General features: G+C 35.2%; 1 protein-coding gene across 4 annotated transcripts in view; it reads right to left on the bottom strand.

Moving 5' to 3' along the window:
- Positions 1–14630, bottom strand: part of NIPBL (NIPBL cohesin loading factor) — a 136885-nt gene that overhangs the window by 80265 nt on the left and 41990 nt on the right. For all 4 annotated transcript variants that reach the window (XM_072358832.1, XM_072358831.1, XM_072358829.1 and 1 more), the window contains exons 2-6: positions 10569–10712; positions 8819–8984; positions 8270–8400; positions 2677–2776; positions 790–941 (exon numbers count right to left, since the gene is read on the bottom strand). In XM_072358832.1, coding sequence (XP_072214933.1) covers positions 790–941; positions 2677–2776; positions 8270–8400; positions 8819–8984; positions 10569–10632 — 613 coding nt within the window. In that variant the 5' untranslated portion in view covers positions 10633–10712. The remainder of the gene's footprint in view (positions 1–789; positions 942–2676; positions 2777–8269; positions 8401–8818; positions 8985–10568; positions 10713–14630) is intronic.

Raw genomic sequence — 14630 nt, 5'->3', positions numbered from 1 at the left:
TAGTATAAGCCTGGCTTACACTACAAAGGTTTATTAAAGTAAACTGGCAGCAAAACTTACACAGGAAAAAATGAATTTTTTTTGCTGGTGCAGATAAACGATGGACATCTAATAAAAGCCTTGGGTTTGTTTTTCAGTTGTCATATATACATGATAACTATGTAAAATAGGTGTAGACTGGGAAGAAATGTCACGTGAAGAGGCTTTTTTTTTTTTTTTTTAAATACTGTAACTGTAATTTCCAGAGGAGGATGAAGGGAGGCCACATGGCAGCCAACAACTACCTAGAGACAAAAAGCAGATAACCAGGTCTGATCACTTCTCTCTTGTGACAGCTACAGGACCCAAGGGAATGGCACAGAGCTGTGTGAGAGATGAGTTAGGCTGAGTGTTAGGAAAAAGTTCTTCACCAAATGGTGATCAGGCCCTGGAACAGTCTCCCCTGAAACAGTCTCCCCTGAAACAGTCTCCTCTGAAAACTGGTCATGGCCCAAATTTGCCAGAGTTCAAGTGGTTTTTAGGCAATGCTCTCAGAGATAGGGTTTGATTTTTGGGTAGTCCTGTGCGGAGTTTAACTTAATCCCTGTGGACGCCTTACAACTTGGAATATTCTGTAATTCTGTGATGTTCTGCAGTTAGGTAAACAAAGCTAAGTACACAACAAAAAAAAAACTTCTATCAATGCAAAGATTCATATTTAGCTCGTGACTCTTTCAAGAGCCATGAAATGTGCACATGAAAGGAAAACTGACATGACACAGGAGAATATAACAAACATCACAGACTTACCTTGCTGCAGCTGAGGATGCGGTGTGTAACTTGGAGGATGTGAATATGGCATGTATCCTGCAGGGCTTTGAGGAGCATATGGACTAGGCACTGGACTGTTCTGTTGTGCCAAAAATCTGTTACCAGAGCTTGTCTGTGGTGGCACAAACCGGCTAAAAACAAAATTTTAAAGGATTTGAGAAGTTGTAAAAGCAAATTCAGGCAATGCCATTATTCCTTTTAAAATAGTATATATCTGGAACATTTTAACTTCTGGAAAAAATATAATTCTAAAGCAATGAAGAAATCTCTTCAAAAGCAGCATTTAAATCCATCAGTGCCTTCTCAACTTCAATTACTACTTAATAGTCAGAAAACAGGTACTATACTAGTAAAAGGATAAAAAGCATTCAGAAGATTTCCATCTAGCGAAAGCAAACAGCAACACAAGTTATAGATATTTACCATAATAAGGCAAATTTCAATAGTTGTATCTTATTAGAACCTTATTGGAAGCTTTAATGAAAATGACAGCTTATTATCAAATAACCACAAGCTCACTAGAATTAACAAGGAAGTCATCTGATTTAAGTATGACATTTCCAATAAGATTTCAAATAACTTTATATATCTGTGGTGTAAGAAGCCTGCTTTGGCAGGGGGGTTGGACTCAATGATCTCTAGAGGTCCCTTCCAACCCCTACAATTCTGTGATTCTGTGAACACAACTACGCTGCCAAGATACAGGAATATAGGCAGTTACGTAGAACCTGATGCAAAGTTTACTGAAAATAATTTATTCTTTCATTGGATTTCTCCTGAACAGATACTAGAGATAGAATATTATAAAAATCAAACAGGCTTGTGATGATAATGTATGTATAATATAGCTTACATTCTTTCATCAGTTTTGTGTTGCTTTTTAAAATAAATAAAACAAATACATGCATTCACAACTCTGTTTTAGGCAGTAACTCTGTGAAGGTAAGCTTCCACAGAAAGACATAGCAAAATATCTAAAACAATGATCCTGCAAGGATCTTGAGAAAACACAGCACACTGTAACATTCTCAGTTCATGAAACCTTCTTCTTTGCCACTTTTAAACATAAAACCAACAAATAAAATAAAACCACTACTCTTGACAGTGTAGCGAGGTTTGTAGAGATAAAAAGCGTCCTGTTTGCCAAAACAATTACTACACTAACTTGAAATGAAGTGTGAAATAACACTTAATTTTAATAATAATGTCTAATATCTCCTGATTCAGTTTCAGCCCAGCAGCCCATACTGGGCTGAAACTGCACACAGAATTTCTTCCTCTATTCTACAGTACCTGTTTTCACAAAGACCTAGCCTAAAGGCACATCTTACCTGAAGGAGTCTGAAAAAGTACAAAAAAGTTGAAGAGGAAGCTGATGGTTGAACCATTGGACCTATCTTCCTATGAATGGCCTTTTGTGTAACTGGTAGAGTAGTATTCCATGCTTTTTAACAAGACTTTTTTTTCCACTCTTCTGACATACTAGTACTGCTACCCGTGCTGGAACACACTCTCTTCTCCCTCATACTCTGACACAGAAAGAAAACAACTGAAGGGGTAGTAGAAGGCAGGAGGATTCCTTAAGAAAGAAGCAAAATCTGCCAAAATCGTGCAAGAGAACAGAGAGTGGAGAATCCTGACTTGTCCTTACAACACAAAATTAACTGACACGCATAAAGTGAGTAAATGTTACATTTGCCTTTTTCAGCAGCAGAAATTCATCCTACTGGCAGACAAATTCAGGGTTAATCTTGACATTGATGTTCTTACTTTCGTTCATTTACTCAAAACTAGAATTGAATGTCACTGTAGGAAGCATTTTAAGTTTGCTGCCCCTTCCCTCCCTCATTTAAAATATTGCATTACCTGGAAGGGCTATGTGAAATAGTGGTTTGTTGATAATTGGAAGATGCAGGACTACCACGCATAGAATTCTGAGAAATATTAAATTGTGGAATCATCATCCCTATTGAAAAGAAGACAGTAGTATTAAATATATGCATTTTATTTCAGAAATGACTATATGCCAAGAGATCAATAACTTTGAAGGTAGAAAATGTTACATGTCTGCAACTGTTAGAAAACGTCAAATAACATTCATTCAATGTAAGAATATATTTTACATTACAAAATCAAAAACCATTCCTAAAGGAATGTTAATTCAGTTACAAGTTTCAACTGGACTTCTTTCCTCTTAGTTCTTTAAACTTTGCAAGCCAAAACCTGCTATTACATAGAAACATTTTAAAGCAGGACATACACTCACACTCCAGCATGTACCATTTTTACTGAGCTAATTAATAAAAATTCAGGAACTTCACAAACCAAAGGGACTCGTTAAGTTTATCTCCTATTTTTTAAGCAAATAGAGGTAACTATCATCTCATGCAGAAAGGTGTGAGATACTTTCTCACTGCTTTTACTTGGGTAACAACAAACAGTTTCCTCTCCACTTATGATAACATCTTTCTATTCTGCATCTACTACACTTACAAAGTGTATCAGTGTGCTGAAGTATTTTATACTGCAAAGCAAAGACAATGTCCCTAATTGCAGATATCTACAGCTTGTACAGTTCCAGACCCATGTTTTGGAAACTCAAGAGTTGACCAACATATATCAGGTCACAAGTACCACAACATCTTTATCAGTGAGATTTTAAGTCAATCTTTTTTCTCCTTTTACAATACCATTATAAAGAATTTGCTAACAACCACATGACACTGGAAGTTAAAATAGTGAAAGTACATAAAAACTTGCATGACTTTTAACCACATGTTTTTAATGACAGAATAAAATGTCTCATGTTTAAACAGCATCAGAATCCATGTACAAACTGCAGTTTAGGAAGCCTTAACAAATGACTCACAGAAACGTATGGAAGCACATCAATGTTGCAATAGTTTAAACTGAAGATTTGATAGAATGCTTAGATTCTATCCATAGTCCGGAGTGCCTGCAGTCATCAATCATTTAAGTACTGTCACAAAATCATAGAATCCTTAGAGTTGAAAGGGACCCTTGAAGGTTTAGTCCAACTCCCAAGCAATGAACAGGGACACCTACAGTTAAGATCTGGTTGCACAGAGCCTGGTTTTGACTGGCCACGCACCGCAAGGTGATAACCCCTCAGGAATGCAGCCATTACCACCACCCCAGTAGGTGTGAAGTGCTGTGTTCCAATCAAATTAACACATTTAAACAAACCTAGATCAGGAGTGAACATCCCTAGTTGTGCTGAAAAAAAAATCAGATGTTTTCATACTTCACTAGAAGTGTTATTTCATTATCCTGAGTAACAGTAGAGAATGCCTCAACTCCTGTGAAACTTGTTTAAATGAACACTGGCTGCCTCTCACAGAGGCAAGTGAGAAATAAACTCCTGTCCACAGGTACAAACCGCAGGGAGGAATGTGAAAAACGTTCCCTGGGCATTTCCTGTACAGTGATTTTCTATTGCAGGAAGTTCCCTCAGCGCCCTGTTCATGTGTTGCAGACACTAGCAAAGACATATTATTCATCAGGTAGTTATAATTTATTTATTTTTTCCTTTTGGCCAAACTATTTGAATTGTGAGGGTGGTGAGGTTCTGGACCAGGCTGCCAAGAGAAGCAGTGGATGCTGCATCCCTGGAGGTGCTAAAGTCCAGGTTGAACACTAGACAACGCGATCACTAAGTCAGGGCAAGCATAACCATGGCTAGGACTTCAGAATCAGATTTCTTTAAAGGTCCCTCCCAAACCGAACCATTCTATGATTCTGTGACAGAGTGTTCAGGCAAAGATACGTTAAAAAAACTAGTCACCAATTAAGCTGAAACACACAGGACCAAAACTAGAATTTTGATCTTGTCCTGCAAGAATATTAGCAAGTCATGCAGGTAAGAAAGAATTAAGTTTCCTTATTTTGAGAACAGTAAAGCTGGAAAAACAAAACAAAACAAAAACAACAACATTGTGGATTTGTGATATCAGGCTTAATAGAAAAGCTATGATAGAGGAAGAGTCTTGCATTTTTGCTCAAGAGGTGAAATGGAACCTCCCAACTCAAATCATTGCACAATTGTAAGATTAATTACTAATATACAGGAAGATGACAGAACATGCCCATGTGAAAACTATACAGGTGCTGTACAATTTTATATAGACTATACAGAAAAGGTTTCATTTTATTTTTAAAGCAGTGATTGCATTTTAAAATATTTCTCCTTAAATTGAAACTAAACTAAAATTGATGTGGGTTTTAGCTTAGCAGAATAAATTCTTTACAAACAAAACAAAACAAACAAACAAAAAAAGTTACCCACATGCTATCTCATTCCTGCACTATTCACAGAATAACAGGATGATTGAGATGGAAAGAAACTATCTGGTCCAAGCCCTGATCAAGCAGAGACACCCAGAGAAGGGTGCTGTACCCAAGACCACATCCAGGCAGCCTTGAAGATCCCCCAAGGAGGCTCCCTCAACCTCTCTGGGCAGTCTGTGCCAGACCTGAGTCACTCACACAGTGCTTTGTGATAGTGTGGAAATTCTGTTTCAGTTTGTGCCTATTGCCTCTTGTCCTGACACAAGACATGACCGAAAGGAGCCTGGTTCTGTCTTCTTTGAACTGACTTTTCACCACTGACAACTACACTCTGAGTCAAGATCTCAATCCACGTCACTGTTTGTTCACCCAGCACTATTTCATCAGCTTTTCTGTGAGAATCCAATGGGGGCAGTGTCAAAAGCCATACTGAAGTTCAGGAAGACAATATCCTGTACTCCCCCCTCATCAACCAGGCTGGTCATTCCTGTATAGAAGCTTATCAGGTTGATGAAGCATGGCTTCCTCTTGGTGAATCCATGCTGAGTACACTCCTGATAATTTTCTTCTCCTTCAAGTTCTTGTTCCATCATCTTCCCAGAGATCTCAGTGAGGCTGACTGGTCTACAGTTTCCTGGATCATCCTTCCTGTTCTTTTTGAAGATAGAAGTGACATTTGCTTTCCTCCAGTCTTCAGGCTCCTCTCAGTTGCCACATCATATTCGTTAATCACAACTAATACCAATTCTAGTTCTAGACTTGTTGAACTACAGATGAATATCCATTTGGGGAAAGAGACAGCATAAAATTCTGCTTGTGCTTTAGCTTGTATTTACAACAACTGAAAACCTGTTTAGCTTTCTGGAGCCTTTGCTTCCTTTAAAAAATCACACTGAACCAATAATTTTACTCTATGTTTTTCTGTTCCTACATCAGAGAAGAAGGTGGGAATAAATAAATTTGAGTTCACTTTGTCCATGAAAATGATGATACTGACCAAAGTGAACCAAGAGCCGAGGCCCACCCCAAGACTGAAGGTAATCCAGAGGTAAGAGGGTCTCCTTTCTTCATTCCTTCTCAATTGCATGGACTACAAATACTGGGTCACAGCACCTAGCATTGACTTTTCTGCACAATGGATTCAACAGAAGGTAGAAAGACAGTATTCAGAAGGAAGACAGTGAAGAAATCAAAAGAGATGAGCTTGAAATACTAGGAAAAAAAAAAATCATTCTTCAAGCTGAAAAAAAATGCATTCTGTAAGATCTCTACCATATTGTTCTGCAAATATTGACTACAGAGATTATAAAACCTGTCCACACAACAGAAGAAAAGCAAAGCTTTCCTGCCCTGATAAAAACCATATCCAAGCCCTTTCACCTTGGATATCTGAATGGGATATATTAACAGCTAATAAGACTACCAAAAGTTTCCTAAACTTAGCTTAAAGACTCACATATACCAAGATAAGAGACTGACTTTTCCCACTGAAAATGGTGTCACACTTTGTCCATCTGTTTCAAACATTCATCCCAACATTATCTTCCTCTCAAAATAGTTTTTACAGGTATGCTTTACCGTTCTTCCTTCTTTCTCTCCAGTCTTCCAGTTCCACACTTACATTGCAATGCTTCCAATGATACATGAATTCAAAAGTATGTAATACAATGGAACGATCTAGGAATTCTTTTTTTTGATCTCTTCTGGTTCTTTGAAACATTGTTAACACAATGTGTCTTTGAAACATGTGTTAACATTATTAAAATTGCTTATTTTTAATTATGTACCAATACCTTCCTTCAAGCATAAAGCGAAATGTAAGTACTAATTATAGAGGTGTTTATGAAGGATTACTCTCAATGTACTAAAATCAAACTATAGAAGATTCTCCCCTTCTGAACAACACCATCAACAAAATTTAGAAAGAAAGTCTCTGGCTTTGTTTTCTTTCTTTCAGAATCTTCTGCTGGATGAAAGACTTCCAAAACTTGCTACTTTTCCACTAGAAAAAGTTATTTTATCAAACAAAACAGGTGCAAAACACCAAGGCAGAGTCTTTTTGTGGTACCACTCCGTGAATGGGTAGGACAATTGCAACAATTCACACAACTGGAAAAATCATTCTACCACATTCGCCACTGAACACCTCATATGGTAATTGATATCAGAGCTTAAATGTCAGGATCAGTGAAGTTGTAAATATTTGGAATCAGGCTTACTTTTTCATTCAATAAAATTTCTGCATCTTCTCAAGAAACATTGCATGTTCTGTCCTATGCAAGTCCTTTTCAAATCTTACATGGCTTTTTAATTGCTCGCCTAGGTGAATGAGCTTAATCACTTAACATTTTTTCCCTTTTCAAAACGCCTCAACTTTTCATCCTCTGTAGACTTTTATGATGCTTTCATTAGTATTTCTACAATGTTAGCAATATCTGCATGCTGTATAAAATGGAAATTCTCCTAATCAATATACAGTTTGATATTTAAAGAAGAGACTTCAGACGCAAGAGAAAGTCTTCAGATCCAAATCTAGAACCTGTCTCACTAATCCCTTGCTTGGTGCTTCCTCCTCTCCATTTTGCTATTTACCAGTACACACCTAAGAAGAGAGTCAGTATAAAAGTGTAAAAGACAGTAAAATCTATATGGCATCAGAAAACACTGAGAAGGGGAGTAGCAGAGGAAAGCTGTTGCAAATGTTTCACTTAGCCTTATTCCTTAAACTTGAGCTACTGAAGAACCAGTAGTATTAAAAACTGTGATTGTACAGATTTCCAGGAAAATCAAGGAGTATTTTTCTAGCTTCTATTATATACAAACTTAGTCAGAAAGAAATTCAAAAAAATTTAAAATCAAATCCAATCAAGTATCCCATAAATTAGCTTTCAGTAGGGAAATAAAACATTATTTCCCCAAATTCCTCGTAGTTACTTCACTGCTTACACTAATATAATCACTTTTAGAAGATGTCAAGATATAAAGCTCACTATCATTATCAAACACAAAATAAGGCATAGATACCACAGATGTAGTCCATACATGTTTGTTCTTAGTATTAGACCCTTAAATATATACAACATAAATATATTGTCGGTATAATTATATATAATTATATAATTATTATTGGTAAATAATAGAAAATTCTTACCACTTTGTACCCCATATCTGTTTTGCATGCTTTTCTCCCTGAAAACATTAGGATTCCTTGCCAGGATAGCTTGCAGCAAAACTGGTGTATCTCCCTCTGGATCATCGCTGCCAAGGTTATCTTTCAATTCTCTGTGATTGTGGAAGAAAGCAGATAAAGAATGAAATGTATTTTCAAATTTTGAGAAATGATGGCCAGATTAAAAAAGAACAAAAATGGCTAAAATGAGAGAAAAAAAATCAGACTGCTAGAATAAAGAAAGAAAAAAACAAGTCTGCAAAGCATTGTCCCTTCCCCATCTTAATTATTATTAACTATTAATTAATAATTACTTTATCTCTTCGTTAAAGATCAGAAGAAACACTATCACTAACACTGAAGTTAAACTTCAGAGCTACATGAAACAATTGAGTCTTACACAGTGGTAGTCTGCTAAACAAACCTAATAAAAAACTGCCAGATTCCAACATTCAGATTCCCACATGCCATTCAACCTTTGTTCATTTTAATCTCAAGGAACAAGGACAGTGTGAAGTACGAAATACATACATGTGATCTGTTGACACCTGATTGAGACTGTGGATGAGCTGTGAAACCAGATTTTCATCCCTGCAAGCCAGAAGGCAGTTCACTTCTTCAGCTATTCGTCCATTGAAGAGTAGGCTTTTTGTTGTTGTAGCAGGTAAAGGTGATGGAAGAGGCAGCTGGTTCAAAACTGTTATCAGGGGAATTAAAGAAGTTCAGAAACATTTCACAGAACACAATCCACAAATATTACTCCCTTGTATGATCAAGAAAAAAACCAACTCTGGCCAATACATTTAAAATACAGAGCCATTAATTACATTCTCAGTTTATTCTTCTATTGTATTAATTTCTATATAAGTTATCTTCTCAAGAGAAGGCAAGTGATGATTGTGATAATTTAATGAAAATATCTATTCACAAATCTAGGAAAAAGGATTTAACTGTTTAATGTAAAACACCAATGTTTAAATTGGATTACAAATAAGCATAGAACATTTACAGAGGGCATTCTTACATATACATGTCTAAGAAGTATATCAAGAACAAGCCATGACTAGGTGATTGGTAGGGCTACAGGAGAAGAGAAAGCCAGAAAGAATGAAAACACAGGTTTTATAAATAAGATTCTGAAACAAGCTGAACCTGAATACTCAAACTTGTTAAAACTCCAGGCTGAAGGTTTCAGCTGAACAATTAGAAACAGCTTCAAAAAAGAACAACATAAATCAAATATGTTCTTGCGTGTCTTCTATTTTATACTGGGAAATTCTGAAGGGGAGGATTCCAGTTGTTTTTGTTGTTTTATTTTTACTAGTATAACGTATATAACCACAGTATGTTGACATAAATCAAAACCACTTGTGTGAGGGAGTTTGGCCAGTGACTTCTACCAGTTACCTACACTGACTTTCCTTAGAATCTTATCTGTAAATACTTAACGCTAGACAATTCGGAAACTCATGATTTGCAGCCTCATGGTCCACTGTTAGGCATGCACAAATATACACACATAATGTATATATAAATAGCATCTTCCAATTTCACATCTTAGAACAGAAGAACACAAAAAATCATTTCAAGATTCTTTTTTTTCCTCTCAAATACACCAGTTTTGGTTTGTGTTGTTCGTTGTTTGTCCGTAACTAAGGTAGGAAATTAAACTCAATTTTGGTGTATACGACTGTAGTTGCTCTTAGAAAGTTTTTTTCAAATTTTAACAGTATGATAATAATTCATTTCCTTTATGTGCTAAACAATCAAGAAAGAGGCCTCGTAGGTCAAGCTGCTTATTTTCATTAGCATCCCTTTGCACCTAAATATTAGAGCAGCTCAAAATTAAGTAAATATATTTCAAATACACAGCATGTTTCACAATTCTCTTTCAATGAATGTATGATTTAATCATGTCTTTTATGATTTTTTTTTTTCTTTATTTGTAGGTTACCCATATATGCTTCTGATGGATTAAGTTAATTCTGAATTATTTAAGTGCCAGGTTTACTTCAGATTGCATTGTTTTGTTTTCAAATTACATTTTATTACATGTTAAAATTATCATTATTTTATTTGAAACTATTCTATCTATAAGTTAAATTAGAAGTTTAAGTTGCAACAAAACAAAAGCAATCTTTTAATCTCCAAACCTAATTTAAATCAGATTTTTTTTTTTTTTAAGCAAGTAGCTTTTAATATTTTTAGTAGTTTGAAAATACAAATATTCATGAAAGTGGTAAAAAAAGAAAAACAAACCCAAAAAACCAAGAGTACTTACGGTCTGTAAGACTAGCAATCCCTGCAAGAGTAGTGATGGGAACATGAGGCATATCCCCATTCATCCTGAAGTTCTGGGATGGTAGTGCCTACACAGATATTTTAGTTCAGGTGCCAGCTATCATTACTTCCCATCTCCCAAGCACTGAAAAGATGAAAAAGAAAAATACAAAAGAACAAATTACGTTAGGTTTACTTACATTTATAAATGAAATGTAGGCCATAACCTCAGTTGCATACTAAGTAAATTTTGTCAAGAGTAGGTAGAACAATGTTAATTTAAATATTAAGTGGCATAAACCAGTCAAAAGTCTGGTGTCAAAAGCAAAGACCTTCAGCAAAAACACTGCAAAATAAGGCAAAAAAATATTTTCTGAGGTTACACCGTACCAGTAGTCAATATCTGATTATTAGAAGTACAAAATATTAAAAACAGCTAATTAATTTTACATCTTATTCTGAAAGAAAATTGGTAGCAAAACTTTCATTGCATTTTACTGAAGTGGAGAGCACATAATCTATAACCAGCTTAAGTGATGAGTTGCTACATTCACTTCTCAATTTTGGAAAAGAAAGTATTTTTCATACACAGGGTGGCTAACAAAATAAAAGCAGACATAAAATACAGACATAAAAATGAAGGAAAAATGTGAAATATAAGAAACCTTAAGAGTATTTTCAAAGATCTACTTCAAAATTATTCTGAAAATCTCTGTGGCAAAAGTACTGCTAGCAACTGTATCTCCATTCCACAAAAAGGAAAGGCTTGATGCAAAACAACAAAACTTGCAAATATGACACACTAGAATTTACTATTATTACATCAATGAAATAACAAAAATTGAGCATGATGGTGTTTAAAGACGGACAAAATAAATTAAAGGAAAGGAACTCCATATAAATATATGTCTATCTACTATGGACAGTCACCTGTGTTGACAGTTTCTTAAATAGAAATACTTCTTCTTAAGCAGATGTTGTCTACTATTGGTTCTGAAATTACTCTTTTTATGTCACACCAACAGCAAAATATAGGACAGCCTTCCTAACAAATATATATAGATTCCAAGTGAGAGAAGAAAACTGCATGATGTAAAGTTGTCATGAACCACAGAAGTTAACTTCTCAGCTTTCCTACCTACACATAACTGAATTATTTTAAAATAATGCCAACAATGAGGTTAAAGAGACTTGATTTCCTCTGCAACACCTGCCACAATCACATTATTACCAATAAATTACATTTGTTTATTAAAAATATAGTTTATTAGTGGTGTGAAATCTAGCTTAAGAAATCATTGCAGACAGATACACTGTGTAATCTGAATTTTCAGGTTATTTTGGTTTGCTTTTAACTAGGAGGAAACAGCCTTCACGTACCCAGTCTAGTTTCAAATACTTATTAACGTTATTCACCTGAAACTAACACCAACATGTGCAGAATTTCAGTGGTTTCTTAGTTCCATAAATAAAATTTTCTTTAAAGAACAAAACTACCACTTTACTTGTCCCATGATGAGTCTGCAACAGCAAAACCACGAGGGCTACTGTTACTTTCAGTACTTAGCCATGTCAGTATCACTGGAAATCTGGTCAGAAACACTGAAGCAAGAAAAAAACCAAAAAACAAAAAACACCAAAAAACGTTACTACTTTTACTTCCTGATTGTCTGGGTAAGGTTTAAACATCAGAGGCAGCCACTATTAATAAGAGTTCTTCCCCGGCATTACTGACACAGTAATTAAATTATATAGATATTCAAGTGGGAAGAATTCATCCAGACCATTAAATTAGAAACCTTCTCCATGGCTACACAATTTGAAATGAGAACTGCTAAAGTTCAGATCTAAGATTGTAACAGGCTTAGGATGGTCACCGGAGGAGGAAACTTTTACAAAGAAGAAGTGTTGAAGGGGTTCGTTGGTTTAGCTAACAATCACTCATTTAGGGAATTTAAAATATCAGTCAGTTAGAGTAGAAAAACCGACAACTCAAGAAAGGACTCTTGCCTTCAAACAACCAGAACAGCATTAATGGTTTGATAGATGGACAAGGTTGTGTTGTTGTTTCTTCCATTCCTGAACAACACAAATAAAAAGTAATAAATTGTAGCAACTTACAATCTGCCAAGGAGAATCAAAACTTAACAATGTTTAGATAGTATTTTACATGATCACCTTTGTAGAGTAGCTACTATTGGAGGTACAGAATTTCTACCTCTGGATTGGAAAAAAAAACAAAAGTGTATTGCTTGATTGAGTTACGGAAATTAATGGATTGCTGCATTGTATACCTTCTAAACAATGAATGGGAGTGAAGCAGTTCAGAGAAGAGCACATATTTACATATATGTAAAGCACATCCTGCATATTCAGAATATTCCTAATTATTCTTGCTTTCTCCAGGAAACGGAGAATACATAAAATTTATTCCAGGGAGGAAAAAACTGCAGAATACAAAGGAACTGATACAAGGACCCCTTAGTGAGGGAAAACAGTGAAAGAGCAGCGTATATTAAGAGTAATACAAGAAAAGACATCATCATAAGCAAAAAAGTGAAGTCACAACAAGATAGCACTAAAAAAGATATTTAAAGAAAAAGCTCATACTATTACTAATTGTTTTTAACTACACTTTTTAAGTGCTGCTTCAATACGTTGGCTTTTACCTTCAGTATTTGACAGTCATCGATATATTCTCCTCTACTGTAAATAAGAGTTTGTACTCTTACTGTAAACTGAGTTTGTTCTGTTTTTTGTTGTTGTTGCTTTGTTTTGGTTTTTTTTTTTCCTCTTCTCAAATATTGTAGCATCTGACTTTTAAATAAAACTGTGGAACTCTTGACTACTGACCACCACACACAATGCTGAAATCCTGCGTTTATTAAATCTTCCTCTCTGTTGAAACATGTTCCAGCCTCCCTTAACAAAACTAAGCGTTTTTTTCCATGGTTTAACTACGTTCATGCATGACAAAAGAGGAAAAAAACATAAAGGCGAGCTGGATTGTACACAGTAACACACATGTCCAGTGATAAGTCAGTATGTACTGTCAGCTTAGTAACCAAACTCAGTATTCAGAAATTAAACACACGTGTTAATAAGTTTAAACATTTAATTCCCCATACTGTAGAGTTTTCTTTAACTTTTAAATCTCTGGATTTAAAAATCAAAACAACAACAAGATACTTATATGTGACTGACCTAATATGCTCCTGAGAAGATTAAAGATAATATTAAATGAATTACAGTTAAATTCCAAGAAGGGCTATGGTAATACTTTTTTTTTTTTTTTTAACATTCCGCAAACCAGAATATTTAAAATACATTATGTTTCAATTAGTTGCTATTATCAAATCTTTTAAATATTTTCACTCAAACTAAAAAGCAGTTTTCATTTCTTATATGTGGAACAGAATAATATTGGTATAACTACAGCACCATATTAAAGCTGATGTCTGCAACTGCACCTCAGAGTAAACCAGCACAACTCATGCATCAGCTATCTTTATTTAAATGAGCAGTGAAGTTTTTCTTATCTTCTAAAAAATCATCAAACATGTAATAAACCATAAGCAGTTTAGACTTCCACATTTGGCAATAAATTGCTTTTCTTTTCAGATACAACGTTTATATGAATCTCTTCCAGCTATCAATATGCAAGGTAGTGCCTAAGGAAAGAAATATCACTTTAGAAATAAAGCGAGTCAAAAGGATCATGAATGAGTCCCACTCATTCTCATTCACACAAGACACTGTCAGAATAAACAACAATGCATACCCACAGGAGGGCAGGCTTCTGGCTTACAAACCAGACCAACAGTTTAATACAACTACACCAAGTCTGCTGTGTGTTTCCCAATCTAAATGCTTTCCTGATCAATGCTTCTTACTAACGAAGGAGTTTAGGATCTTAGCACTAAATCCATCTTTGGAAAGTCAGCATCAGATGTGAACAGTAATCAATCACTGACGGATCTATCTTAAGGTTACAATGGTAATGCAAGGAATTTTAAAGCTGCCTCGAATTTATCTAACAGTCAAATGGGGATGAGCACGTAAC

Source organism: Excalfactoria chinensis, chromosome Z (assembly GCF_039878825.1).
Source record: "Excalfactoria chinensis isolate bCotChi1 chromosome Z, bCotChi1.hap2, whole genome shotgun sequence".
In the NCBI taxonomy this organism is placed as follows: domain Eukaryota; kingdom Metazoa; phylum Chordata; class Aves; order Galliformes; family Phasianidae; genus Excalfactoria; species Excalfactoria chinensis.
The sequence above is the reverse complement of the archived record's forward strand: the minus strand, read 5'-3'. Positions and strand labels throughout refer to the sequence as shown.